Source organism: Oncorhynchus kisutch, linkage group LG21, assembly GCF_002021735.2.
Source record: "Oncorhynchus kisutch isolate 150728-3 linkage group LG21, Okis_V2, whole genome shotgun sequence".
NCBI lineage: Eukaryota > Metazoa > Chordata > Actinopteri > Salmoniformes > Salmonidae > Oncorhynchus > Oncorhynchus kisutch.
In genome coordinates, this window is record NC_034194.2 from 9,885,831 (window position 1) to 9,913,303 (window position 27,473).

Consider the following 27,473-nt stretch of genomic DNA (forward strand, 5'->3'; position numbering starts at 1 on the left):
TAAAACTTTTAGCCTCGGTTTATTTTAAACCTTACAAGTAGGGAAGGGATTACAAAATTACAGTGCTTAAACCACAACTGTTTAAGAATAGAGAGGAGGAGAGGTTCATAGTCATAGATCCGTCATAGGGGGTAATAATAAGCAGGTCATGCAAAAAGGTGTTGTCCGGGAGAAGGCCTCCATTATAATAGCACCCTTTGTGAAAAAAAAAAATCCAGCTGTCCATCCATAGGTCAGTGCAAAAATAGTAATGGATATAAATTTCTGCATAGAAAAGTTGTGAATATAGAGTATATGCTTTAACTGCGGAACTATAGACACACACTCACTGTTAAAGTACATACACTTGTATAGTGACCCCCCTGTTCTCCCCAGAGTCTCCGAGCCCAAAGCAGAAACTCAAACAGGTCTAGCCGTAAACAGTCCCAAATCAAATATGACAGTTTTAAATGGTTCTAATATGGAGGTGTCTTTCCAAATAAAAGCCATTCACCGGAATCCCTTTCAGGGAGCTGTCACTCAAAACTGCCTTGGCGAGAGACACAAAAGTTGCCTCCCAAATGGCACCCTACTCCCTATTTAATGCACTACTTTCGACGAAGTCTAATCAAAGTAAGTGCACTATGGATGGCATGGGTAGGCAAATATATTCAGCCGCAGGCTGATTTTCGTCAGAGGGGGGCCGGAACATAATTTGAATCATTTGTAAACTGCAAATTGACCACAGCTAAACCCAAAAAGAGATTGCATTTGAAAAGAACAATAATTTAATATATTGATTACATTGCGATATGATTTTTCTATTTGTGGGAATACATGTCCTAAAGTAAACCCACCCTGGTCATTTTACAGTCTTTTTTAACAAGAAACTAAAATCCCCCAAATCGCTGATATTGGGTGCCATTTGGAACAAGGCATAAAAGCGACATCCACAGTGAGAGAGCATCATTGGAAAGACAATAGAGAGTTATGAGCGTCTCTCATGAACCGACCGTGGACACTCAACACACATGCTTTGTTTTCCAACCATAGAAGAAGAATGTACAACAGTAACATTTATCAATCAAATACCACACTGTAATTACAAATGAAAAGCAAATATGTGCCGATAGGGAACAGGTTTAGGAACCAGTGGAAGAGAAATGGGGGTTTATATTTTTTACTTAATTGGTTCAGATGTGTACTTCTTTTGCAGATGGTTATCATTTCATATACTGTAAATGTACAAGCTACAAACGTATGGTAAACTTTTGAAGACCAGTCATATCCACGTACAGTGTTTGTATAGCACCAATATACACCAATGTACTGTAAATGATAATAGCAACTGAAGACAGGAAGAATAGGTGAGAATTCAAAAAATATAATTTATTACCCCAATACATAGATATTTTGTGGATAGATAAATGCTTTGTACTCTCTTTAGCTGTGCAATCTCCTAAAGAACACCTCAATTTGCTTAATTTGTCTTGTAGTCTCCCTAAACTCTCAAATGTTTTCTTGAGTGGACTATACGATGAATAATCATGAGGTTTTGGGTGCAGCAGTAGCAACAGTATGTATATAACCTATATGCAAAATAACTTCAGTTCAAACCCCAAGGACACTGCCACACAAATATTATGATTGAACGTGCAAAGCATATTTAAGTATACTTTTCCTAATTTATTCAGACACTAGTATATGACTCCATGTTTTGTCTTTGTTTCTGGGTCGTATTCATCAAGCACTAAATCAGGGGTGTCCCAAAAAAATTGCCTGGGTGGTCTTCAATGAGAAGACGGAGTGCCGCACTGAAAATGTGTTTTATTTCCACGGCGTAAAAATTTGCATCTAAATTTGCATCTATCCAAAATTTTAATCTATTCATCGTTTTTCGAATTTTCGATGACTGTCTAGCTTTAATTTAGCTGAATATTAGCAAGCTGGATACAGTCAAGAAACTATATAAATGTAGGTCCATTCTAATTTCCACAGTTTTGATTTGTTTTTAGTCATTTTAAAGTATATTGAGTTATCCCGCCCAATTTTGGACCCCCTTGCGGGCCGGACCCCCATATCCAATGAAAACTCAAATTTCCATTTTCTGTTGTGAAAATTTTTAAGCATTGCATGCCCTATTGAAATACGACCCTATTTTGTCTTTCGTTGTATAGTCTACCATTGTTTGAGTTGTCGCGCTAACCCTAATGCTAACGCTAGTTAGGGCCAAAACTGATCAAGATAATTAGCAGCTAAGTGGCTGCACATCACCTTGTTTGAAACAGCATGCATTATGCAAGGAAACATTTCAGTGACTCGTCTTTGATGAGATTCAAATGCTCAGCGCGGAGTCACACACACAGCCATCATAACATACTTTTTTGCTTCAGCACAGCCTGTGTGGAAGAGGCCTAGACTATAAGTTGGTCAGGATCTCAATTCTCCTTTCAAATATCAGATTCAGCACCAGATCATAGTCATTTTAAAATACACATGATCTAAATAGCGCAAAGTGGCTTAAAAACCAAAGCAGCACAGAGTCCATTAGTGAAATTTGGTTTTAAAACTAATTCTGTGACAGGCTCTTTGGAGTGAAACTGTGTGCAAACTGCCTTAATATCATTTTGAATGTATCACAGAGTTGACTGATGCTGCTGAAGGTTTGGTTTGCATCCGCAGGCCGTGTAGTCGACCCCAGCCTGCTCGGCTGCTTCTGTCTGCATGCGATGATGGCCTGTACTGTACAGTGCCGCAAAAAGATCCAGTGGAGAAAAGATAGGTGTTAGTTAAGGCATAGATAGAGGCACAAGTACTGAGCTTGGTGTTACACGAAGTCGCAGAACAAGAGCTCCCCGTTAGCTTAGCTTAGAGGCAGGACTGGGAGGTTTCAAAATATTAGAAAGGGGTTACAGTACCTTCCTTCTACGACAGGTCTGACTTTTAACAATGACCCTTGATACAATGTCTCGTTTGATGCCAGAGGCCCAATTTAAGATAATCTCAGACCTGTGTTACTTTGTAATGTAGTAAATCATACTCTATAAGGGCAACTATACCAAAATATATCTGGAGAGGTTAGACACTACATTAAAAGAGGGACAGGTTAGAAGCGAGGGTAAATTATTTAAAAAGAAACACAGAATAGTCCTCAAATCTACTTTACAACTGAAATAATACTTAAAACAGGATTACCACCATTTTGTTTGAGGAGCAATATATCTGCTTTCAGTAAACTTGTGGTACAAAGCTCTTTATGGCAGGAAATGTATTACTAAAAACAAATGGTATGGTTGATGGTGATGGGCAATGGAAAAACACAGTTGGAAAACAAAAAACACAGACAGCGTGAATGTTTTCATGTATAGTATTTTTGAAGAGTAAACAGAATGAAACAAATATACACACACAACTGAGACACTTAAAAAAAATACAACTATTTTGTCAATCTAATTTGTGCCAAACGTAACAGCTCAATTGTATGTGCCAAAAAATACGGAATTGAGAACAACAACAATAAAAAATTTAAAAAGGTACTTAATGTCAAAACAGCGGCGAGCTGGAAATGTTTAATCGTCATTGAATACCCATATATACACATAATATCAAGCTCTCAGGCGCAGTCCACTCAGAAATTATTGCACAGTAAGCCACTTTGGGCTTGTCATGGTCACTCCCATAAACTCCTGTATAAAAATAGAACAAGAACATCAACACACCAAACAAGTCTTCATCTTTTCTGACAGGCACCGCCTCGGCCAGCTCGTTCCCAGCCTGCCTGCAACATTAACCATGAGCCACAGCACAGTGTGAGCCTGAAGAGTTCAGTTTCTATAACTACTAAATTGCTCAGTCCCCACAGAACATGGTGTTTTTCTCTCTCAAAATAGTTAATCTATTTTCCTTTCCTTCCATGTTTTTGCTCCTCCGTTGTCATGCACAGACAGCTTCCCACTGACCGTTTTCTCTCCCCAACACTGCTGTTCCTCCGGGAAGCCGGCCAGTTCAGAACAGCTGGGATATTTGGCGTATCTCATCTCAAGAACTTTGGCACTCCTGTGACAGTCCCAAAAGAGCATGATTAGGAGATTCTGAAATAAAGATTTCTCTCTCAGAATCAGCCTTTAAGAGTAGCCTGTTGGATGTCCTCCTAAAGCAGGAATGGCAGGTGTCCTCCTTAAACCATGGTCTCCACCCCAATGAGCTTTGGGGTGAGGATGCGCGGTGTGACACCGTTGTTCAAGTCCTCCTCGAACTCAAGCAGCTGGCCCATGAAGTTAAGGTTGGGTGAAATGATGGGCCGCCGAGTCTTGACGAACTTGTAGGCGTCTGTCATGGTCATCCAGGTGTGCTTCATCAGGTAGGCGATGACAATGGTGGCCGAGCGAGACACACCCGCCTGGCAGTGGATCAAGAGGCCCATCCCTGCTTGCTGTGCTTCCTCTGAAGAAAGGAAAGAGAGGAGCATTTTAGGAGAGTTTTAGTGCTAAGGCATATGAAACATTGTACAAAATAGACTTCAACAGAAACAGATAATCATTTTAGTCTCTTTAGAATAGAAATCATCATAGCAACATAAAACATGCAGTAGTACAAAATAGACTTCGACAACATCACATTAATGTTTTAGTTATGTAACTAATGTGTCATATTTTACCCTGCAGTCCGCTCACTCAAAACCTACACTGTGCATACATTATACTAACTGTAGAGCTAACAAATCCATCATTTCAAAAGTCCAACAACCTACACAGCCTCTGATCGATAAAAACAAGCCATTTGAATATGTATCAACCAAGCTAAATCACTGACTAACTCCAATCATAATGTGGCCTGAAAATAAATAATACAACTGAATCGATTCAATGAGATCCCACCACTGCCACCATCTGCAACCCCTGCCGTGCTCTGCCCTATTCACTGAGTCTACAATGCGTTATGCTCTTTCCATGACATAGACTGACCAGGTGAATCCAGGTGAAAGCTATGATCCCTTATTGATGTCACTTGTTAACCTCTTGAACCTCTGGGGGCAGTATTTCATTTTTGGATGAAAAACGTTCCCGTTTTAAACAAGATATTTTGTCACGAAAAGATGCTCGACTATGCATATAATTGTAATAAGTTCTGCGGCACTCACAGACAATATCTTTGCAGCTTTGGAAAGAAAACACTCTGACGTTTCCAAAACTGCAAAGATATTGTCTGTGAGTGCCACAGAACTAATGCTACAGGCGAAACCAAGATGAATTTTCATACAGGAAGTGAGCCAGATTTTGGAGGCGCTGTGTTCCAATGTCTCCTTATATGGCTGTGAATGCGCAAGGAATGAGCCTACACTTTCTGTCATTTCCCCAAGGTGTTTGCAGCATTGTGACGTATTTGTAGGCATATCATTGGAAAATTGACCATAAGAGACTACATTTACCAGGTGTCCGCTCGGTGTCCCCCGTTGAAACTATTGCGTAATCTCCAGGTGCGTGCATTGTTCCATTTTGAACAGAGGAGAAACCAAACTGCAACGAGTGATTTATCATCGAATAGATATGTGAAAAACACCTTGAGGATTGATTCTAAACAACGTTTGCCATGTTTCTGTCGATATTATGGAGTTCATTTGTAAAAAAGTTCGCATTGTAATGACTGAATTTTCGGAGAAAAAAAATTATCCCAAAAATATTTTGGGAAAACTGAACATTTGCTATCTAACTGAGTGTCTCCTCATTAAAAACATCCGAAGTTCTTCAAAGGTAAATTATTTTATTTGAATGCTTTACTTGTTTTTGTAAAAATGTTGCCTGCTGAATGCTAGGCTTAATGCTATGCTAGCTATCAATACTCTTACACAAATGCTTGTGTAGCTATGGTTGAAAAGCATTTTTTGAAAATCTGAGATGACAGTGTTGTTAACAAAAGGCTAAGCTTGTGAGCCAATATATTTATTTCATTTCATTTGCGATTTTCATGAATAGTTAACGTTGCGTTATGGTAATGAGCTTGAGGCTATAATTTCGCTCCCGGATACGGGATTGCTCGTCGCAACAGGTTAAATCCACTTCAATCGGTGTAGATGAAGGGGAGGAGACAGGTTAAAGAAGGATTTTTAAGCCTTGAGAAAACTGAGACATGGATTGTGAGGGTGAATGGGCAAGACAAAATATTGAAGTGCCTTTGAACGGGGTATGGTAGTAGGTGACAGGTTTGAGTGTGTCAAGAACTGCAACCTTGCTGGGTTTTTCACGCTCAACAGTTTCCCGTGTGAATCAACAATTGTCCACCACCCAAAGGACATCCATCCAACTTGACACAACTGTGGGAAGCATTGGAGTAAACATGGGCCAGCCTTCCTCTGGAACGCTTTCGACGCCTTGAAGAGTCCATGCCCCAAAGAATTGAGGCTGTTCTGAGGGCAAAAGGGGGTACAACTAAATATTAGGAAGGTGTTCCTAAATGAGTTGTACACTCAGTGTACACTTCTACTGTGCACCCACCCAAATAAGAAATAATACAGTTTACTATAGAATACTACAGTAAACTATAGCATACTTTAGAATAATATACTTAGAATACTATAGCATCCCTCAATTATGTGTAGTACTTAGTATAGAATTTTGTAGTATAGTATAGAATACTACAGTATTATCCACCAAAAAAAAACACTGTATTAGATACAACAGAAATGTCTGCAAAAACGTAATATATGTTTTACTATAGTATTGAATTTGCATATACCTTGCCCATTCCCCTCCCCCATATCCCAATTTGTGCTACCTGTAAGTGAAAAACCTACATGCCAAATATAGACCATATACTGTGTTCCCTACAGGTCATAGAAAAGGAGGAGGAGCACTAAACTCTCTGTTCAGAACCCAGTCCTGCCTGCCTGCCTGCCTGCCTGCCTGCCTGTCTGTCTGTCTGTCTGTCTGTCTGTCTGTCTGTCTTTAGTAAATACGACAGTAATGTCTCCAAAAACACTACAGTAAATCCTAAAGTATAAAGACATTACAGTATACTTCAGTCCGCAAAAACACGACAGTAATGACTATAGTATATACAAAAAAAATACTACAGTATTTATACTATAGCAAACTATAAATACTACAGTATACTACAGTAAAGTCAGCAAAACCAGTACAGTGAATACTATAGTATTCCTACCATTGTACACAATATAGTACTTTTTCATGTGGGCCAAGCTGCCATGCACTGACTAAACTTGGAAAAATGTTGTACCGATGAATTCAAATGCCTCCTCAAAGTACTGGCGCAGGTTCTGCTTGTTGCTGTCAGTTGCGGGCAACCGCTTGTAGCTGAAGAGACCCGTATCGTAATGGTAGAGCGGCAGGTGGGTGGTAACGTTAAGCACGAAGCTGATGTTGTAGCGCTGCAGCGTGTGTGCGTCCTGCGCGTCGTGCTCATTGCCCAAGTAGAGGAAGGGCAGAATTGGCGTCAGGTCGGCATTCTCGATGTCCGGCGTGGAGGGCAGGGACATGGAGTGAGGTAGCACCCCCGTGTGGCCAGAGGCCCCACTGACGCCCATGCTGGCGTCCAGGCTCTCGTGGAGGTGGAGGGAGTGGTCACACAGGCTCTGGTGGTTCTGTCTAAAGGAGCTGAGGCCCCCTGGGTAAACAACAGACAACAACAGGATGAGTTAGCGAAACATAAATACACTTAAATGTGACAATAAACTTAACGCCTGCAGATATAATCCTTTATGTCAATGGCAGGTTACTACTGTCTGACAGGAACACGTCTGCTACGTGTCTATTGGAGGGAAATATTACTCTATTAAACTATCAAAAACAATCCATGTCCATATTGTTAGCAGTTGATGTTATTCTTCAATAACACAGACTCCAAAGCAAATCAGGAGGAGAAAAATAGGTTTATTTGAGAAGGACAAATCATAGATGTTATGCTGGGAGGTAGATGTTCAGTCTCCTCAGCTTTTCTCCACAGAACAAAGGAACAGGACGCCATTTATAACCCCCCACCCTAGCCTGGGGTTGACCAATCAGAAGTCCTTGCAGTACAACTGGGCCAATGGCCGAAAAACAACTATCCTGCTCCCGACTCAATGCACAGAAAGTAGCACACGTAGCTCTGAGTTCAGGAGTGACATTCCACAGATTCTAAACAGCTGTTGAACTGAAAACCAACTCCTATTTACATTGACAATTCCCTATTGACCATTAGTATATCTCGTTTTTAGTACTCTCATCCTCTCATCCTATGTGTTGTGTATTTATCTTCAAAATATTCTTAGAGTCCAATTGATGTATCTACCTATTATTCGGTTGTTCTTCCTTCTTTCTGGCCCATCTCTCCTCGTTCTACTTTGAAAAGTGGAGTTTTTCATATCAATCTGATAGGGTGGCAAAATAGGTGACCAAATTATCATAACGTACACTTCTATAGCCTGAAGTCGAACACTGGGACACTCCAACCCCCCAACTAACCAACTAACCCAACCATTCAAACCATATAATGTGTTTGAATTGGATATCACAACAGTTTGAAGGGAAGGCTTTGCACTTCATTTGTTTCTGTCTCTCAATCACCTACGGTCCTGGAGGTAATGTTCTATTTCCTTGATCATTTAGAGAGTGAGAGAAACATAAAACATGGCCCCAAGGCAATCCACACAGCATTCCCTTTTTTACCTCTGAAAAATAGCTGTCATCACTCTCCTCAGAGCCAAAGATGATGGCCAAATAAGGATAATAAATGTCTGCACTCCTTCAAATAACATTGTGTAACGTTGACACAATGTTGACCCAACGTTAACATAACGTTAACACACATAGGTACATGACGCCATCGGCATGGGGGCCTGACACAGAGTATCAGTGTCAGTTAACAAAATCTAACATCATGCGAAGTGAGTTCATGGTATGGCCTCACCGGCTTCGCCATAGAAATGGGGCAGGTAAGCATCTCCTATCAAATTTCAACTAGGGAGGATGTTGTCTATCATAAGAGGGTCATAAAATGAGTCTAACTGATAGGGCCACACTAAACAAACATATTAAACTGCTATGTTTCTAAAGTAACGCTTTTTCATCACTCTCTCACGCAAGTATTCCAAGATGGCGTAGTAGTCAGACGTCTTTGTCCTCGTCTTGTCGTGTCCTGTGTATATATCTTTATATATTTTTTTCTTCACATATTTATTTTACTTTTTTTTTATTAACCTCAACTTCAACATACTCTCCTGCAATCCGCCTCACCCAATGTGGTACGGATCTGCTATTTTCTTAACTTTTGAACCGGAACCCCCAACAGAAGCTAGCCAGCTAACTAGTTACTAGCTAGTAGTCAGCTAGCCACTGCTAGCGGTCATCAGCTAACCTATTGCCCGGACAACTCTTGCCAGTATGCACAGCGCGACTCAGACCACAGCAAATCTGACTTATTTTTCTCCATATCTACGGATTCCTACTGTAAGCTCTGAACCTTTTCACCTGGATCATCGCACCTAGCTAGCTGCTATCCAAGTGGCTACTCCTGGCTAACGTCTCTGTCCCGAAGCAAGAACCAATTAGCCTGGAGCTAGCCTTTGCTAGGCCCATCTCCCAGCTAGCCAAAGAGAGGTCCATCAGCCACTCGTTGGGCTACAATACCTATTTTGCCAATTGGCCTGGACCCCTGTTACTGCCGACACGGAGCCACGCCCATCCATCACGACTGGACTACCGATGTAAACTGCCCGAGGTGTTTTTTCCACTGGCTCCTACGTCGCGACGTCCTCTGAATGCCCATCTGCTAGCCACGGCCCGCTAGCTGTCTAGAGCATATCGGACTGTTAGCTGAAGAGGCCCATAGGACAAATTCTTTGGCCACTATACCTATTTTGCCAATTGGCATGGACCCTTTTACCACACGGAGCTCTGCTGATCCATCACGACTGGTCTGCCGACGTAACAGCACGAGGGGGCTACAACAGACTTCTTCCATTGCGAGGTCCCTCTAAGGCCCAACTGCTAGCTAGCTGCTAGCCCCGGCCCGCTAGCTGTCTGAACCGCCGTGTCTTCAGCCCGCTGAGCTACTCACTGGACCCCTATGATCACTTGGCTACGCATGCCTCTCCCTAATGTCAATATGCCTTGTCCATCGCTGTTTTGGTTAGTGATTGTTGCCTTGTTTCACCGTAGAGCCTCTAGCCCTGCTCAATATGCCTTAGCTAACCCTTTAGTTTAGAGGTCGACCGATTATGATTTTTCAACACCGATACCGATACAGATTCTTGGAGGACCAAAAAAGCCGATAACGATTAATCGGACGATTACATTTTTGATGACAATAATGATAATTATTGACAATGACAATTAATGACAATTACAACAATACTAAAGGAACACTTATTTTAACTTAATATAAAACATCAATAAGTTCAATTTAGCCTCAAATAAATAATGAAACATGTTCAATTTGGTTTAAATAATGCAAAAACAAAGTGTTGGAGAAGAAAGTAAAAGTGCAATATGCGCTATGTAAGAAAGCTAACGTTTAAGTTTCTTGCTCAGAACATGAGAACATATGAAAGCTGGTGGTTCCTTTTAACATGAGTCTTCAATATTCCCAGGTAAGAAGTTTTAGGCTGTTGTCCCTCTATACCATTTGTATTTCATTAACCTTTGACTATTGGATGTTCTTATAGGCACTTTAGTATTGCCAGTGTAACAGTATTAGCTTCCGTCCCTCTCCTCGCTCCTCCCTGGGCTCGAACCAGGAACACAATGACAACAGCCACCCTAGAAGCAGTGTTACCCATGCAGAGCAAGGGAAACAACCACAGGCTCAGAGCGAGTGACGTTTGAAACGCTATTAGCGAGCACCCCGCTAACTAGCTAGCCATTTCACATCGGCTACAACAGCCTAATCTTGGGAGTTGATAGGCTTGAAGTCATAAACAGTGCAATGCTTGACGCACAACGAAGAGCTGCTGGCAAAACTGCTGTTTGAATGAATGTTTACAAGCCTGACACCGCTCAGTCAGATACTTAGAAACGTGTATGCTTGTATGCTCAGTCAGATTATATGCAACGCAAGACACGCTAGATAATATCTAGTAATATCATCAACCATGTGTAGTTAACTAGTGATTATGATTGATTGATTGTTTTTTATGAGATAAGTTTAATGCTAGCTAGCAGCTTACCTTGGCTTACTGCATTCGTGTAACAGGCAGTCTCCTTGTGGAGTGCAACGAGAGAGAGGCAGGTCGTTATTGCGTTGGACTAGTTAACTGTAAGATTAGATCCCAGAGCTGACATGGTGAAAATCTGTCTTTCTGCCCCTGAACGAGGCAGTTAACCCACAGTTCCTAGGCCATCATTAAATGGCCCCAATTAATGGCACTAATTAATCGGCCATTCCGATTAATCGGTTGACCTCTACTTTAGTTCCACCACCCACACATGCGGTGACCTCACCTGGTTTAAATTGTTTCTAGAGACAATATCTCTCTCATCGTCACTCAATGCATAGGTTTACCTCCACTGTATTCACATCCTACCATACCTGTCTGTACATTATACCTTGAATCTATTCTACCATTCCCAGAAACCTGCTTCTTTTACTCTCTGTTCCAAACATACTAGACGACCAGTTCTTATATAGCCTTTAGCCACACCCTTATCCTACTCCTCCTCTGTTCCTCTGGTGATGTAGAGGTTAATCCAGGCCCTGCAGTGCCTAGCTCCACTCCCATTCCAAAAGGCGCTCTCATTTGTTGACTTCTGTAGCCTTGGTTTCATGCATGCCCACATTAGAAGACTCCTCTCTAAGTTTTGTTTTATTCACTGCTTTAGCACACTCTGCCAACCCGTATGTCCTAGCCGTGTCTGAATCCTGGCTTAGGAAGACCACCAAAAACCCTGAAATCTCCATTCCTAACTATAACATTTTCTGACAAGATAGAACTACCAAAGAGGTGCAATCCACTGCAAAGATAGCCTGCAGAGTTCTGTCTTACTATCCAGGTCTGTACCCAAACAATTTGAGCGTCTATTTCTAGAAATGTACCTTTCCAGAAACAAGTCTCTCACCGTTGGCGCTTGCTAGAGACCACCCTCTGCTCACAGCTATGCCCTCGACACCATATATGAATTGATTGCCCCCCCATCTATCTTCTGAGCTCGTGCTTCTAGGTGACCTAAACTGGGACATGCTTAACACCCCTGCCATCCTACAATCTAAGCTTGATGATCTCACACAAATTATCAATGAATCTACCACGTACAACCCCAAATCTGTAAACATGGGCACCCTCATAGATGTCATACTAACTAACTGACGCTCCCTGAAACACTTCTGTGAGCAGGCCTTTCTAACTAATCTGGCCGGGGTATCCTGGAATGACATTGACCTCCTCCCGTCAGTAGAGGATGCCTGGTTATTCTTTAAAAGTGCCTTCCTCACCATCTTAAATAAGCATGTTCCATTAAAAAAATGTAGAACTAGGAATAGATATAGTCCTTGGTTCACTCCAGACCTGTCTGCCCTTGACCAGCACAAAAACATCCTGTGGAGTTCTGCATTAGCATCGAATAGCCCCCATGATATGCAACTTTTCGGGGAAGTTAGGAACAAATATACACAGGCAGTTAGGAAAGCTAAGGCTAGCTTTTTCAAACAGAAATTTGCATCCTGTAGTACGACCTCAAAAAAGTTCTGGGACACTGTAAAGTCCATGGAGAATAAAAGCACCTCCTCCCAGCTGCCCACTGCTCTGAGGCTAGGAAACACTGTTACCACTGATAAATCCACTATAATTGAGAATTTCAACAAGCATTTCTCTATGGCTGGCCATGCTTTCCACCTGGCTACCCCTACCTCGGTCAACTGCCTGGCACCCTCCACAGCAACCCGCCCAAGCCCCCACCATTTCTCCTTCACCAAATCCAGATAGCTGATGTTCTGAAAGAGCTGCAAAATCTGGACCCCTACAAATCAGCCGGGCTAGACAATCTGGACCCTCTCTTTCTAAAATTATCTGCAGAAATTATTGCAACCCCTATTACTAGCCTGTTTAACCTCTCTTTCGTATCGTCTGAGATTCCCAAAGATTGGAAAGCTGCCACGGTCATCCCCCTCTTCAAAGGGGGTGACACTCTAGACCCAAACTGCTACAGACCTATATCTATCCTACCCTGTCTTTCTAAGGTCTTCGACAATGTCATGCGGTGAGTGTAGCTGGTGAATGGAAGTCAGGCGCAGGAGAGCAGAGATGAGTGAATAAAGAAGCACTTTACTGAGGCAATTGTAAGAACAGAACGCAACCGCATCACAGAAACAAATGCCCAAAGAACAAGTGAGGCAGCACAAAGTACAACAACCAAGTACAAAGTACCGGCTGCCACAAATCACGAGTACAAATGAAACCTGGCGCAACCCAGACAGAAGTGTGCCCACCTAGACAATAAACAATACCCCACACAGACATGGAGGGAACAGAGGATGTGTGGAAAACAAGACAAAACAAATGGAAAATTAAAGGTGGAGCGGCAATGGCTAGAAGACCGGTAAAACGTGGACCGCCGAACGCCGCCCGAGCAAGGAGAAGGACCAACTTCGGCGGAAGTCGTGACAGAAAGCCAAGTTAACAAACAGATTACTGACCATTTCGAATCCCACTGTACCTTCTCCGCTATGCAATCTGGTTTCAGAGCTGGTCATGGGTGCACCTCAGCCACGCTCAAGGTCCTAAACGATATCATAACGGCTATCGATAAGAGACATTACTGTGCAGCCATATTCATCGACCTGGCCAAAGCTTTCGACTCTGTCAACACGTGGACAACTAGACTGTAAACTCTCTTTCCAGACTCACATTAAGCATCTCCAATCCAAAATTAAATCTAGAATCGTCTTCCTATATTGCAACAAAGCATCCTTCACTCAAGCTGCCAAACATACCCTCGTAAAACTTACCATCCTACCGATCCTTGTCATCTATAAAATAGCCTCCAACACTCTACTCAACAAATTGGATGCAGTCTATCACAGTGCCATCCAGTTTGTCACCAAAGCCCCATACACTACCCACCACTGCGACCTGTACGCTCTCGTTGGCTGGCCCTCGCTTCATACTCGTCGCCGAACCCACTGGCTACAGGTTATCTACAAGTCTCTGCTAGGTAAAGTCCCGCCTTATCTCAGCTCACTGGTCACCATAGCAGTACCCACTTGTAGCACGCGCTCCAGCAGGTATATCTCACTTCTCAATTCCAGCTTTGGCCGCCTTTCCTTCCAGTTCTCTGCTGCCAATGACTGGAACGAACTGCAAAAATCACTGAAGCTGGAGAATCATATCTCCCTCAATAGCTTTAAGCACCAGCTGTCAGAGCAGCTCACAGATCACTGCACATGTACATAGCCCATCTGTAAACAGCCCATCTATCTACCTAATTCCCATTCTGTTATTTATTGTATTTATTTTGCTCCTTTGCACCCCAGTATCTCTACTTGCACACTCGTCTTATGCACATCTATCACTCCAGTGTTTAATTGCTATATTGTGATTATTTCACCGCTATGGCCTATTTATTGCCTTACCTCCCTTATCCTACCTCATTTGCACACACTGTATATAGACTTTTTCTATTGTATTATTGACTGCATGTTTGTTTATTCCATGTGTAACTCTGTGTTGTTGTTTGTGTCGCACTGCTTTGCTTTATCTTGGCCAGGTCGCAAATGAGAACGTGTCCTCAACTAGCCTACCTGGTTAAATAAAGGTGAAATAAAAAAATGAAATAGAAAAACACTTATTTACACTCAGTGTAAATAATGGAATGAGAGTCTCTTCACACGAGTCTTAAAGGCGTTGAAATTACTACAGTTGAATAAATCATAGTGACCACCACAACCTAGTTATGCCATTACTAGGGGTGTGTGTGTGTGTGTGTGTGTGTGTGTGTGTGTGTGTGTGTGTGTGTGTGTGTTAGGTCTGGGTCACAGGGAAAAAAGCAAGTCAGGACCAGAAATGTTGCTGTTCTCTGCATCAAAATATGCCATCCAAGTTCCAACAACCATATTGATATACGCCATTTGATGATTTACTCTTCTGGAAAAAGCCCAATAATTAAACCGGAGACTGAGGTTGCATCCCAAAAGACTGAGGTTGCGTCCCAAATATGGCGATGACAGAGAGGGCCGCCTAGCTTCTAGTCCTTAGGAAACGTTGAAATATTTTTTTTTATGTATTAGTACTTACACTGGTGGCCCAGAAAATCTTAAGTGTTATTGCATACAGCTGGGAAGAACTATTGAATATCAGAGCGAAGTAAACTTACCAGCACTACGACCAGGAATACAACTTTCCTGAAGCGGATCCTTTGTCCGAACCACCCAGGGCATCTGAACTGATTCCAGAGGCTAACCCAAAATAACGTCACCATAGATGAGGTAGACGGTGTGGCCTTCTGGTCAGACTTTCGGAGGCGCACACACTACCCACCGCTTCCGAATATATTACTTGCTAATGTCCAGTCTATGGATAACAAGGTAGGTGAAATTAGGGAAAGAGTTGCTTTCCAGAGAGACATCAGGGATTGTAACATACTCTGTTTCACGGAAACATGGCTCTCTCGGGATTTGCTGTCGGAGTCGGTACAGCCCCCGGGAATCTTTGTGAGTCGCGCCGACAGAAATAAACATCTCTCCGGGAAGAAGAAGGGTGGGGGTGTATGTTTCATAATTAACGACTCATAGTGTAATCGTAACAACATACAGGAACTCAAGTCCTTTTGTTCACGTGACCTAGAATTCCTCACAATCAAATGCCAACCGTATTGTCTCCCAAGATAATTCCCGTCGGTTATTGTCACAGCTTTGTATATCCCCCCTCAAGCCCATACCACGACGGCCCTCAAGGAACTTCACTGGACTTTACACAAATTGGAAACCATAGGGCCCTCCCCCGCCCTCCCTTCGGCAAATCTGACCACGACTCCATTTTGCTCCTCCCTTCCTATAGGCAGAAACTCAAACAGGATGTACCCGTGACACGGACTATTCAACGCTGGTCTGACCAATCGGAATCCACACTTCAAGATTGTTTTAATCACGTGGACTGGGATATGTTCAGAGCCTCAGAGAATAATATTGATTTATACGCTGATCCGGTGAGTGAGTTTATAAGGAAAGTGCATAGGAGATGTTGTATCCACTATGACTATTAAAACTTCCCTAACCAGAAACCGTGGATAGATGGCGGCATTCACACAAAACTGAAAGCACGAACCACTGCATTCAACCTTGGAAGGTTTACTGGGAATATGACCGAATACAAACAGTGTAGTAATTCCCTCAGCAAGGCAATCAAACAAGGCGAATTGTCAGTATAGAGACAAAGTGGAAACACTATTCAACGACTCAGACACAAGACGTATGTGGCAGGGTCAATAGACAATCATGGACTACAAAAAGAAAACCAGCCACATCACAGACATCGACGTCTTGCTTCCAGACAAACTAAACACCTTCTTCGCCCAGTTTGAGGATAATACAGTGCCACCTACCAAGGACAATGTGTGCTCTCCTTCTCCGTGGTCAACGTAAGTAAGATATTTAAACGTGTTAACCCTCGCAAGGCTGCCAGCCCAGAGAGCATCCCCAGCAGCGTCCTCAGAGCATGCTGGCTGGTGTGTTTAAAGAAATATTAAATCTCTCCCTATCCCAGTCTGCAGTCCCCCACATGCTTCAAGATGGCCACCTTTCTTCCTGTACCCAAGGCAAAGGTAACTGAAATAAATGACTAGCACCCCGTAGCACTCACATCTGGGATCATGAAGTGCTTTGAGAAACTAGTCAAGGATCATATCACCTCCACCTTACCTGCCACCCTAGACCCACTTCAATTTACGTACCGCCCCAATAGGTCCACAGGTGATGCAATCGCCATCACACTGCACACTGCACACTGCCCTATCTCACCTGGACACGAGGAATACCTATGTAAGAATGCTGTTCATTGACTACAGCTCAACATTCAACACCATAGTACCCTCCAAGCTCATCATTAAGCTTGAGATCCTGGGTCTCAACCCCGCCCGTGCAATTGGTTTCTGGACTTCCTGGCGGGCCACCCCCAGGTGTTGAAGGTAGGAAACAACATCTCCACTTCGCTGATCCTCAACACTGGGTTCCCACAAGGGTACATGCTCAGCCCCCTCCTGTAATCCCTGTTCACCAATGACTGTGTGGCCATGCGCACCTCCAACTCAATCATCAAGTTTGCAGACGTCACAACAGTAGTAGGCTTGATTACCAACAACGACGAGACAGCCTATAAGGATGAGGTGAGGGCACTCGGACTGTGGTGTCAGGTTAAACAACCTCTCACTCAACGTTACAAAACAAAGGAGATGATCGTGGACATCAGGAAACAGCAGAGGGAGCACCCCTCTATCCACAACGATGGGACAGCAGTGGAGAAGGTGGAAAGTTTTAAGTTCCTCGGCGTACACATTACGGACAAACTGAAATAGCCCACCCACACAGAGTCTGGTGAAGAAGGCGCAACAGTGCCTCAGGAGGCTGAAGAAATTTGGCTTGTCACCTAAAACCCTCACAAACTTTTACAGATGCACAATTGAGAGCATCCTGTCGGGCTGCATCACCGCCTGGTACGGCAACTGCACTGCCCATAACCGCAGGGCTCTCCAGAGGGTGGTGCGGTCTGCATCACCGGAGGCAAACTATCTTCCCTCCAGGATACCTACAGCATCCGAGGACAACAACCACACAAACCACTGCCAGTTCACCCCGCTACCTTCCCGAAGGCGAAGTCTGTACAGGTATATCAAAGCTGTATCAAAGCTATATACAAAAAAAATATATTTACAATTTTGAAGAAGAATGAAAGAAGAAGGTGAAGAAAATAACATGCTCCTTTTATTTTTCAAAACTTCTTTAAAAAGATTAGTACACCCTATTCCAGTACATAGGGAATAAAATGCCATTTGGGACGCATCCTATGTCTATGGTTAGAGGCCTCTCTTCTACAGGATCCAATTAATCACTAAGACCCTCCATGATCAATATTAGAATTAATCATGTCTTGTTATAAATTACACTGACGCTGGGAAACCCACATAACCACACACGGCGGTTGAGACCAGCCAAGACATAAATATTTTTATTTTAAACTAGGCAAGTCAGTTCAGAACAAATTCTTATTTTCAATTACAGCCTAGGAACAGTGGGTTAACTGTCTGTTCAGGAGCAGAACGACAGATTTGTACCTTGTCAGCTCGGGGATTTGAACTTGCAACCTTCCGGTTACTATTCCAACGCTCTAACCACTGGGCTACCCTGCCGCCCCAGGAGACACAGGGTCGATGGAGCTCAGGGCTGAAGCTGAGTCGTTGGATTCCTGCAGCAGCAGATGTCTGCATTTCAGGGGAATTAAATCAGATAAAAAGACCAAGACATTCTGCCCTACTGTAGCCCGCTCCCTGTTCCCCACCGCCGCAGACAGAGACGGGCGCAGAGGGAGAGGGAAGGAGGAAGGAAGGGGGAAGGAATGGAGGAAGCCATCAGGTCGAGAGGAGAGGAGGGTAGAGAGGACAGTAGAGCCGTAGGAGGATGGGATGGCATCAAGGTGCTACAGTATGATCTCCCTGAAAGACAGCGTCTCCGAAGCAGACGGCAGAAACATGTCCTAGCCCCCAACCCAGAACACAGCCTGCTGCTGCTCTAGCTCTGCACACACACAAACACTCACACACAGACACACACGAACCGAAGATATAAAACATGGCACTAACCCAGAGGCTGCTGCCTCAACAGGGCTCAGTATTTACGAACAGCTGCCTCCTAGTCTCTGCACAACAGCCAAAGCATATTACATACCCTGGCAGGACAAGAGCTGCCTGCCAAATTAAGATCTCTGTCTGTGTGTGTGTGTGTGTGTGTGTGTGTGTGTGTGTGTGTGTGTGTGTGTGTGTGTGTGTGTGTGTGTGTGTGTGTGTCATTTATATGGGTAGTACAAAGTAAAAGTACAAAGTAAATTGCAGTGTGAGGTACAGTAAAAGAGTCTTACACACAATGGAGGCAAGACAAATTCCTACTTTACACCTAACATGAGCCTATTCCTCAGGGACATACAATCAATAGCAAATATCACCATTGCACCAACTTCATTGCCTATTGTCATCTAAACGTCTATCTCCATCACAACAGAAGCATAAAGACTCTGGAAAAGGACTTGGACGGACCAGCTTAGAGCTACGTAAACCAATCTCTCTCATCTTCTCTGAAACAAACCAGAGCTCTTAAAAAATTGTCTCTAATTAAAACAGTCCTGTAGGCTTTTTACATGAAAGACCTCATCCTCATCTTTTAACAATTCCAGTTAACATCGCTGATGTTTCTACATTGACTCACTGAAGCTTCGACACAACCTCCGGAGAACCTCAAGATTATGATCTGGCAGGCAAAACTGATGCTAGATCTGCACTCCTACACTACCTTATCTGAGACATTTTGTGAATATGAGCTCAGAACTTCGTCCTACCTTTGAGAACGATGGGGTCCTTGCCCTCCCTCCTCAGCGAATCCAGGACCACATGGAGGGGCTGCGAGGAAGTCACCCTCTGGGGATCCATGGTATGTTCGTCATACACCACGATCTCTTTGGAGAAGATGCTTTTGAAGGAGTCCTTGCCGGAAGACTCGCGGCATGACAGGAGGTCCAACACTGTGATCTTGCCCTGCTGCAGCCGCCGTCGGCTGATCTTGTCCGAACAGTTGATGTGTACCGCGCCCTGGATGTGGCTCTTGTTGTACTCCATGAAGGGTCTGCAATCGATGATGACCGGGACCGGCCCGACCCGGTGTCCCATGGGGCATCTGGCCATTCGTTTGGCCAGCTCATTGGGGTGGATGACACGGATGGTGGACCCTAGAGCCTTGGGTGAGCCTGAGGTGAGACTGGGGTCACTAAAGGCCTCATGGTGGACCATGCCCATGGGGTTGGAGGAAGAGGTGGGTCCAGCATAGCTGAGGTTGGGGCTGCTGGCGCTCACCTGGCTCACGTGGCTCTGGTGGCTCTGCTGGTGGCGCTGGTTGTGCTGGCTGTCCTTCTCGTAGGTGGTGACCGAGCAGCAGCTGGCACTGCTGCATCCACACGACAGGGAGCGCGTGGAGCCGTTGGATGAGGGCATATACGTGAGGTTGGTCGCCCGGATCTTCACCACCGTGGTGCTGATGACCGTTGCCTTGCTGCTGTGGCTGGTGACGGTGGTGTCCAGGTAGCTGGTGTCCAGGCACAGTCGAAGTTCCTGAGGTCGGATCGGCCTTGGCAGCGCCACCACAATTCTGTCGTCGAGGGGAGATGGAGGCATGGGGAGGCTGAGGGTCAGGACGTCTAGGGAGAACTACAAGAAGCCAGTCTACATGGGGAAAGATTGACAGAAGAAACAAAATGTCAGGGCTTGCATGCATAAAGCATTTCAGAGTAGGACTGCTGATTTTAGGATATGTTTTGCCTTTTAGATAATAATAAATAAGATTACATTGACACGGAGCTTGAAGCTAGTCCAGTACTCTGAGATGCTTTATGAAAATGGGCCTAGATTAGGTGTGCGAGTGCACCAACGGAATCCACTATAGACTAGAGGTCTTTATGGGTCCACCCTAACCTGAATACCCGAGCCCGGCCCGGGACACAAGCGGGCCCGGATCCAAAATTCTAACTTTTCCCTAAGGTTCAGGTCAGGTCCTGTTTGATTGCCATCGGTCTCGGGTCTATGTAACTGCAATTGATAGACCCACGTGGACCTGAATGGACCTGACCACGGGTTTGCATAGCCTGTAGCATATTTATTTTACAGTAATAAGGTGAATCTGTTCACTTATAGAAGGCCTAGCCAACATATGAAGACCTATTCGTTAACGAGAAGAGCAACGGGGCTGATAATCTTTTTTATTTTTTATTAAGGTCCAATTGGGTCTGATATAGTTGTAGTCGGGCCCATTTGGGTTCGGATCTGATTGTTCAAGTCCGGGTCCCCTTTTCTTAAAATGATTGTGTTGTATTACTGTATTGTATCACTGTATTATTGTATCACTGTATTACTTATACAACTAATATAAGGACAGGAAATGAGACGGGAGTAGAAATTAACATGGGCATTGTTTAATGCGTTTCACAGGAATAACATTCCAAGCATTTCATCGTAGGTAAGCAAGGGAGTCACAGGTGCCCTAAAGGGACAAAACTAGAATATCAATACACAACATATTCCTCCCCCTTTACCTTTGATGATTCAATGTTTTGCCTATTGTTTTCTTTTTAACAGAAGTTATCTTAATGTTCTCAGAATAACCTTTTTTAAACTAGGGAAAGAGGGTAGACTGACACAGTTCCCCGACTTAACCCTGGGGTGTATTCTGCCCCAATGTCAGAGGTTAGTCTGAACTAAATAGTCAACCTGTCACGGGTTCGTCTTTCTCTTGCAGGGTAATGACGACGTACAGGTGAGTCTACAGTCACATTGTCTCTGAGTCGGAGTGGTGATGGTTTATGCCCAGACTGGGGTGCAACAGTACCCTGAATAGGCTCTCTGGCTGGTTCAGGTGAGTCTGGAGCACTTTCCACATTTGTAGGTTGCTGCAGTGGATGTTCAAGTGATGGCTCGTAGTCATGATAGGCCTCCAGTAGCTGATCTTGGATTGTCGCTTGACAGGAGTCATCTCTGAGGATGGTTCCTGGCAACAGTTGATCCACGTGTCTCCTCCAGATGATGTTTTCTGGTGTGTGAACTGTGTAGGACACAGGTCCTGTTTGTGCAACCACTGTGGCTGGTATCCACTTTGGAACTTTACAGTAGTTCCGAGCAAGAACTTTCTCTCCAGCTATGAAGCTTCTGTCATTTGCTTTGCTCTGTCTCTCCCCCCTGTGCTCTCTGTTGTGTCTGTACAACCTGTTTAGTCTTTGGAGGTCTCAGGAGGTCGAGTCACGTGCAAAACTGTCTTTTCATCATGGTGCCACTTTGGTTGTAGCGTGGGGAGTGTTTCTGTAGGTTAACAGGAAGGTGTTTTTAGGTGCCTATTGAGGGAGCCGTTCCCTTGTGATGATTTTAAAGCTTGCTTCATTGTTTGGACAAACCTTTTGGCGAGGCCGTTCGTTGCAGGATGATACGGCACTGACTTGATGTGCTGAATTCCATTTGCTTCCATGAATGACCGGAACTCTTCAGACACCTGTTGGGGGCCATTATCACTAATGAGTTGCTTTTGCAAGCCGAAGCGACTGAAGATTGACAGTAGCTCTTTAATGGTTGTCTCCGCTGCGGTGCTCTTAATCACTATGACCTCAGGCCATTTGCTGTGTGCGTCAACTACGACTAAGAACATACAATCCTCCAGTGGGCCTGCATAGTCTATGTGGACTCGCTGCCAAGGCTCCCCTGGGAAGTGCCATGGGTGGAGTGGCGCTAGCTGAGACATGTTCCTCATCTTTTGACGTGCAGATCATGACTTGACCTTGTCTTTGATAGCTGTGTCCAGATCTTGCCACCAAAAGTAGCTGCGTGTAATCTCCTTCATTCACACCATGCCACAGTGCCCTGAATGGAGTTCTTCAAGCACCTGCCTTCTCAGTGGCGGCGGTATGATGACCGTAAAACCCCATAGCAAGCATCCGAACTGAACTGTGAGCTGGTTTCTCCTCACTAGGTAAGGTTATAGGCTGCCCGACATCTCTCCTTCTTTTCCACGAGTGACAATGTCCGCGACCTCAGACATCACTGGGTCAGTGTGGCTGAACTTTTTCACTTGGACAGATGTAACTGGGGCGTTTGTCACTTCCTTGAAGTAGAAGATTTCAGCCTGGGAGTGCTCAGTGTGTGCGACAGGTAAGGGAAGCCATGAGAGACCGTCTGCATTGCAGTGCTGCTCAGACCTTCTGTACTTGATATCGTACTGGTGAGCAGATAACAATGCCCATCGCTGCATACGGTTGGCTGCATGCGGCTGGCTGCAAGTGGCGGAATGCCGGTGTGGGGACCAAAGATGAAGTTGAGGGGTCTATGGTTTGTCAGCAGTGTGAATCGTCGGCCATACAGAAACTGATGAAATTTGTTAACTCTAAACACAATGGCGAGTGTTTCACGCTCTATCTGTGCATAATTGCTCTCGGCTTTACTTAAGGTCCGTGATGTGAAAGCAATTGGCCTTTCGTCACGTGATGGCATAATGTGTGAGACAACCACACCAATGCCATAAGGCAATGCATCACATGCCAACTGTAATGGCAGGTTGGGGTTGAAGTGGGTTAGGGCCTCTGACTGAGCTAAGGATGTTTTCACTTTCTTGAAGGCCTCCTCACATCTGTCTGTCCACTTCCACTGTTTGGTTTTGTTCAAAAGTTAATGCAGTTGCTTTAACATGTTAGCTAGGTTGCTTCCGCAACGGCCTTCACCTGCATTGGCACCTTGTGGAGACCTGAACTGTCGATGACGTGGCCCAGGTACTCAACAGAGGACCGGAAAAACTTGCATTTGTCCTTCCGGACCCTCAGACCATTCTCCTCCAATCTCTGTAGTGTAGCATTCTTGTTTCTCAGGTGCTCCTGCTCGTCTTTGCTGGTGATGAGTAGATCATCGAGGTAACATTGGACCCCAGTGAGCCCACTCAGTATCTGGTCCATAGCTCTCTGAAACAAGGCCGGAACTGAGGTGATTCCAAAAGGAAGCCTCCGGTACCTGTACAGTCCTTTGTGAGTCACTATGGTCAACAGTTCTTCTGACTCTTGGTCCACATGCACATGTAGATAGGCCTGACATATGTCTATCTTACTGAATTTTTGTCCTCCAGCTAAACCAGAAAACAGGTTATCAATGAGGGGTAGTCGATATTTTTCAGCAGTCAAGACTGGGTTAATTGTGACTTTGAAATCACCACAGAGTAGCCCATTCACTGGATCCAAAACTCCACTCTCCACTAGTCTGTTTAGCTCAATTTCAACTTTTGGTTTTATGGCGTATGGGACAGGTCTAGCTTTGAAGCATTTAGTTTGCTGTCTGGTTTCACGGTCAATTTAACTGTTATGTCCTTCATACTGCCAAGTTCTCCTTTGAACACACCCGCGTGTTTCCTCAATATCCCTTGTAGGTTTGTGTCCTCTTTTGCAACCATGTGAATTTCCTGCCAGTTTAGTTTGATCTTTTCCAGCCATGTGCGTCCTAGCAATGCTGGATGGTTGCCTTTCACAATGTAGAGTGGTAGCTTTACCTTCTGTTTGTTGAGCTCCACTGTAACAATCCTCTCACTGAAGCAATCTCACCGGTGTATGTTTTCAGCGGCATCTTTGTGGGCTGTAGTGTGAGGTAATGTAGTTTATCCTTGTATACAGCCTAAGACAGCAAAGATATGGCCGCTCCAGTGTCCACTTGCATCCGTACTGCGTTTCCATCCAGTAGCAGTGTCACCCAGTATTCGTATCCATTGTCTGAAATGGACAAAACATGCAAAGATTCTTCCCCTTCAGACAGGGTATCACTTTGTTCATCCTCTATGTGCTACATTTTATGCACTTTCTTTTTGTACTCCCTGAAGTCGCTTTTCCTTTGTTCAGTACTTTTGTTTGATTGTCTCTTTTTGTTTTTACATGCACGTTCGATGTGACCCTTTTTCCCACAACTTCTGCAGTCTAAATCTTTGCACCAGCACTCCTCTGCTTGGTGACCTGGTTTCCCACAGCGATAGCATGGCTTGCCACCTCGTGCCTTGTTTTTTAACTCCATAGACACCTTTGGCACTTGGGTCGATGCACTTAACTGTTGTGCATCTTTATTTGCCATTTCCAATGACGTACTCACTTCTATTGCTCTCTGCAATGTTAACCTCTTGAAGCTAGGGGGCACTATTTTTATGTTTGGAAAAATAACGTTCCCAAAGTAAACAGCCTATTTCTCAGGACCAGATGCTAGAATATGCATATTGACAGATATGATTCATCACCAGGTTTTTCTGGCATTACCAGGCTGTGCAATAGATTTAATGTTTTTCCTCCCATCACAGTCAAAAATGTTGGCACGACTTCTGTTTTAATTCCATTTGCCAACACAAAGTACTCAAAACGTTCTGTGTAAGAACTCCATTGTTCCACAGATTCATCAAATGTTCCTATATTTCCAACCAATGCAGACATTTTCGGTTTATTTTTCTTTCTCACACTTTTCAGACGTTCCCTTACTCCCAGGCCCTTTTTTTCTTCTTTTAACTCACGCTGGCTTCACTTTCTCCCGCAGCAAACTCTTCCTATCCCTGGAGGGTCTGCTGTGACATCAAAAGCACGTTTTGTTTGCGTCTTTCTACAGCGAATTCTTTTTAATGAATTTAACTCAGACTTTCTGTTGAAGATAATGAGCACACACGTGAGAACGTTTCTTTTTCGTCGCCAGTTGTGTTGTATAGCACACTGTATTACTTATACAACTAATATAAAGACAGGACATGAGACGGAGTAGAAATTAACGTGGGCATTGTTTAATGCGTTTCACAGGAAGAACATTCCAAGCATTTCAACGTAGGTTCTACTGGGTCCGTTCGGGCCCAGTTAAACCAGAGAAGACTTCTGCTATAGGCTACTATGACGTGGGTAGAATCAATAATAACCACAGCGTCTATCGAATAGCATGGAGGTTTGTTGATGACCAATGCCACTGAATGAGAAACTAAACAGCTACACAGTCACCAAATATCTGCTAAGTAAACGTCTGCAAGACAACTACCACAGTCATGGGAATATGCAGGTTAAACAGAGAGCCTACTGACCATTTAGTGAGGGTGGATATAAACCATAGACTATATGATATATGTGAAGTGTCCAATGAATATGTAGCCTATGAGCAAATAATATAATCCTCACAAATATGTGCAGGTCACACGGGGATTGAAATTCACAGAGCAAATATCTGGACTACGCAGCTAGGCTACTGTCAATTTCACATTGCAGTGCAATAAGGCTATGCATTTCAGGTGACAAAAAAGACTGGAATACTGCTTCAACCTGTAGAAGAGCTACGCCGCAGTTTGGTCTCTCCCTCCAAATCACATCTGGGACACTCATGGGATGCGCGAGGCTGCTTAAATGTCATCAAACGTTGTAATAATAACGATGTAATAAGCCATGTCATCACATCAAAGTACGCCCATGGTCGCGTCGTCTGGCCCGTGCATTTAGTGTCCAGCTGTTTCAACTGGCTGGTAATGTCAACAACAACAAAAATCACAGGGTGTACATTCATTGAAGAGACCGGCATGAGGACGTGCTGAGAATAAAAGTATGGAGGGCTTCAGCGGTACAGACACGGTTTGATTAGATTAAACATGTCAATTCCAATTCAAAGACGCCGCGGTTGGACAGCACATATTTATGTCGTATAGTAAAACATTGTATCATTTGTAGTGATAGTCTAGTCTGGATAATTTTGGCAACATTGTAGCCAGTAACAGATATTTGTTAAAAGTGATATTGAAAAGCCAGCAGTTTATCATCTATCAGTTAGCATGAAGAAAATGAGTTCTTGCAACGATCTAAAGGATATAGGATATCGAATAGCTTATAGTTTCATGTGAAATTCCTGATATCTGAAATCGTTCATATTTAATGTTAGCACTGTTATGACTTGAAATTGCTGAGTATGGTCTGTTCATGTTGATAACCGCCAGCGTAATTTATACACAACTTGTAAGCTATATACACTGTGAAAGGTCGCCTAATAAAGGAATTTTAGAAGTTTACTTACATTTTTGTAAGACAATGTTTTGGGTGCTCCGGTTGAGTGTTGACGAATTTTATTTGTGCTCAATGTTGAATCCATTCAGCCTTTCCCAGTGCCGCGGATCCGCAACATTTCTACTTTTAGCCTGGTCCCCAGTAATAATATACAAGGGGTTCAGCCAACCTAGAGAATTGGCACTTTAGGATTGGCACGTGTATGAGCCAATAAACGACTTCATTAATATTCAATTAGTCGTTTTGTACAGTGAGAGCGCAGCGAGAACCAACCCAGTAGTGGGTGTTCCGCAGCGGTTCTTAAAAATCGGCTAGGTAGGGGTAAATCTCAATTGTAATCCTCGTGTACTCTCTGTTGTCTCCTCGCCTCCTTCTCAAAACACATTGGATGAGAAATTCAGAGGGGAGGGACATTTGGCTTTCTCATCCAATGGATTTTGAGAAGGCGAGGAGAGCAGAGACAGGACGCGAGGAGTGAGTATCTGAGTTTCTCCTTAAATAGTCAAATGAACAATTCTCAGAGTCCCATGTATGAGAGTAGGGTGATGTCACTGGCAACCAATCAAAAGTGCGCTACGAGGAAGAGTGAAGCAAGTGTAGACGGATGATAATATTCTCAGATTAGAAATTCGTTCATCCTGTTTCGTCTTTAATGCGTTCTTCTCCGCCTATTTATGCAGAACATACAGTCATAACCACTGTAGTAGTTGCATGCAATTTAATAGTTTAATAATGATTG

The 27,473-nt window shown here is 43.9% G+C and overlaps 1 protein-coding gene across 1 annotated transcript; it reads right to left on the minus strand.

Annotated features, from left to right (window-relative positions):
• Nucleotides 1-26,972, minus strand: dusp10 (dual specificity phosphatase 10). Its single transcript, XM_020455181.2, has 4 exons — nucleotides 26,745-26,972; nucleotides 19,505-20,381; nucleotides 7,213-7,599; nucleotides 1-4,422 (listed from the first exon to the last, which is right to left on the minus strand). Exons 2-4 carry the CDS (start codon nucleotides 20,331-20,333, stop codon nucleotides 4,157-4,159), a joined length of 1,482 nt encoding a protein of 493 aa, XP_020310770.1. The 5' UTR covers nucleotides 20,334-20,381; nucleotides 26,745-26,972; the 3' UTR covers nucleotides 1-4,156.
• Nucleotides 26,973-27,473: the final 501 nt, after the last annotated feature.

What these genes read in the sequence shown, in the direction of transcription:
- dusp10 (XM_020455181.2), bottom strand. Translation starts at nt 20,333, where the DNA reads ATGCCTCCATCTCCCCTCGACGACAGAATTGTGGTGGCGCTGCCAAGG. An exon ending in GGACCCCATCGTTCTCAAAG is followed by an intron (nt 7,600 to 19,504) that starts GTAGGACGAAGT and finishes TTGTTTACCCAG; the next exon opens with GGGGCCTCAGCTCCTTTAGA. An exon ending in GGAGGCATTTGAATTCATCG is followed by an intron (nt 4,423 to 7,212) that starts GTACAACATTTT and finishes TCCTTTCTTCAG; the next exon opens with AGGAAGCACAGCAAGCAGGG.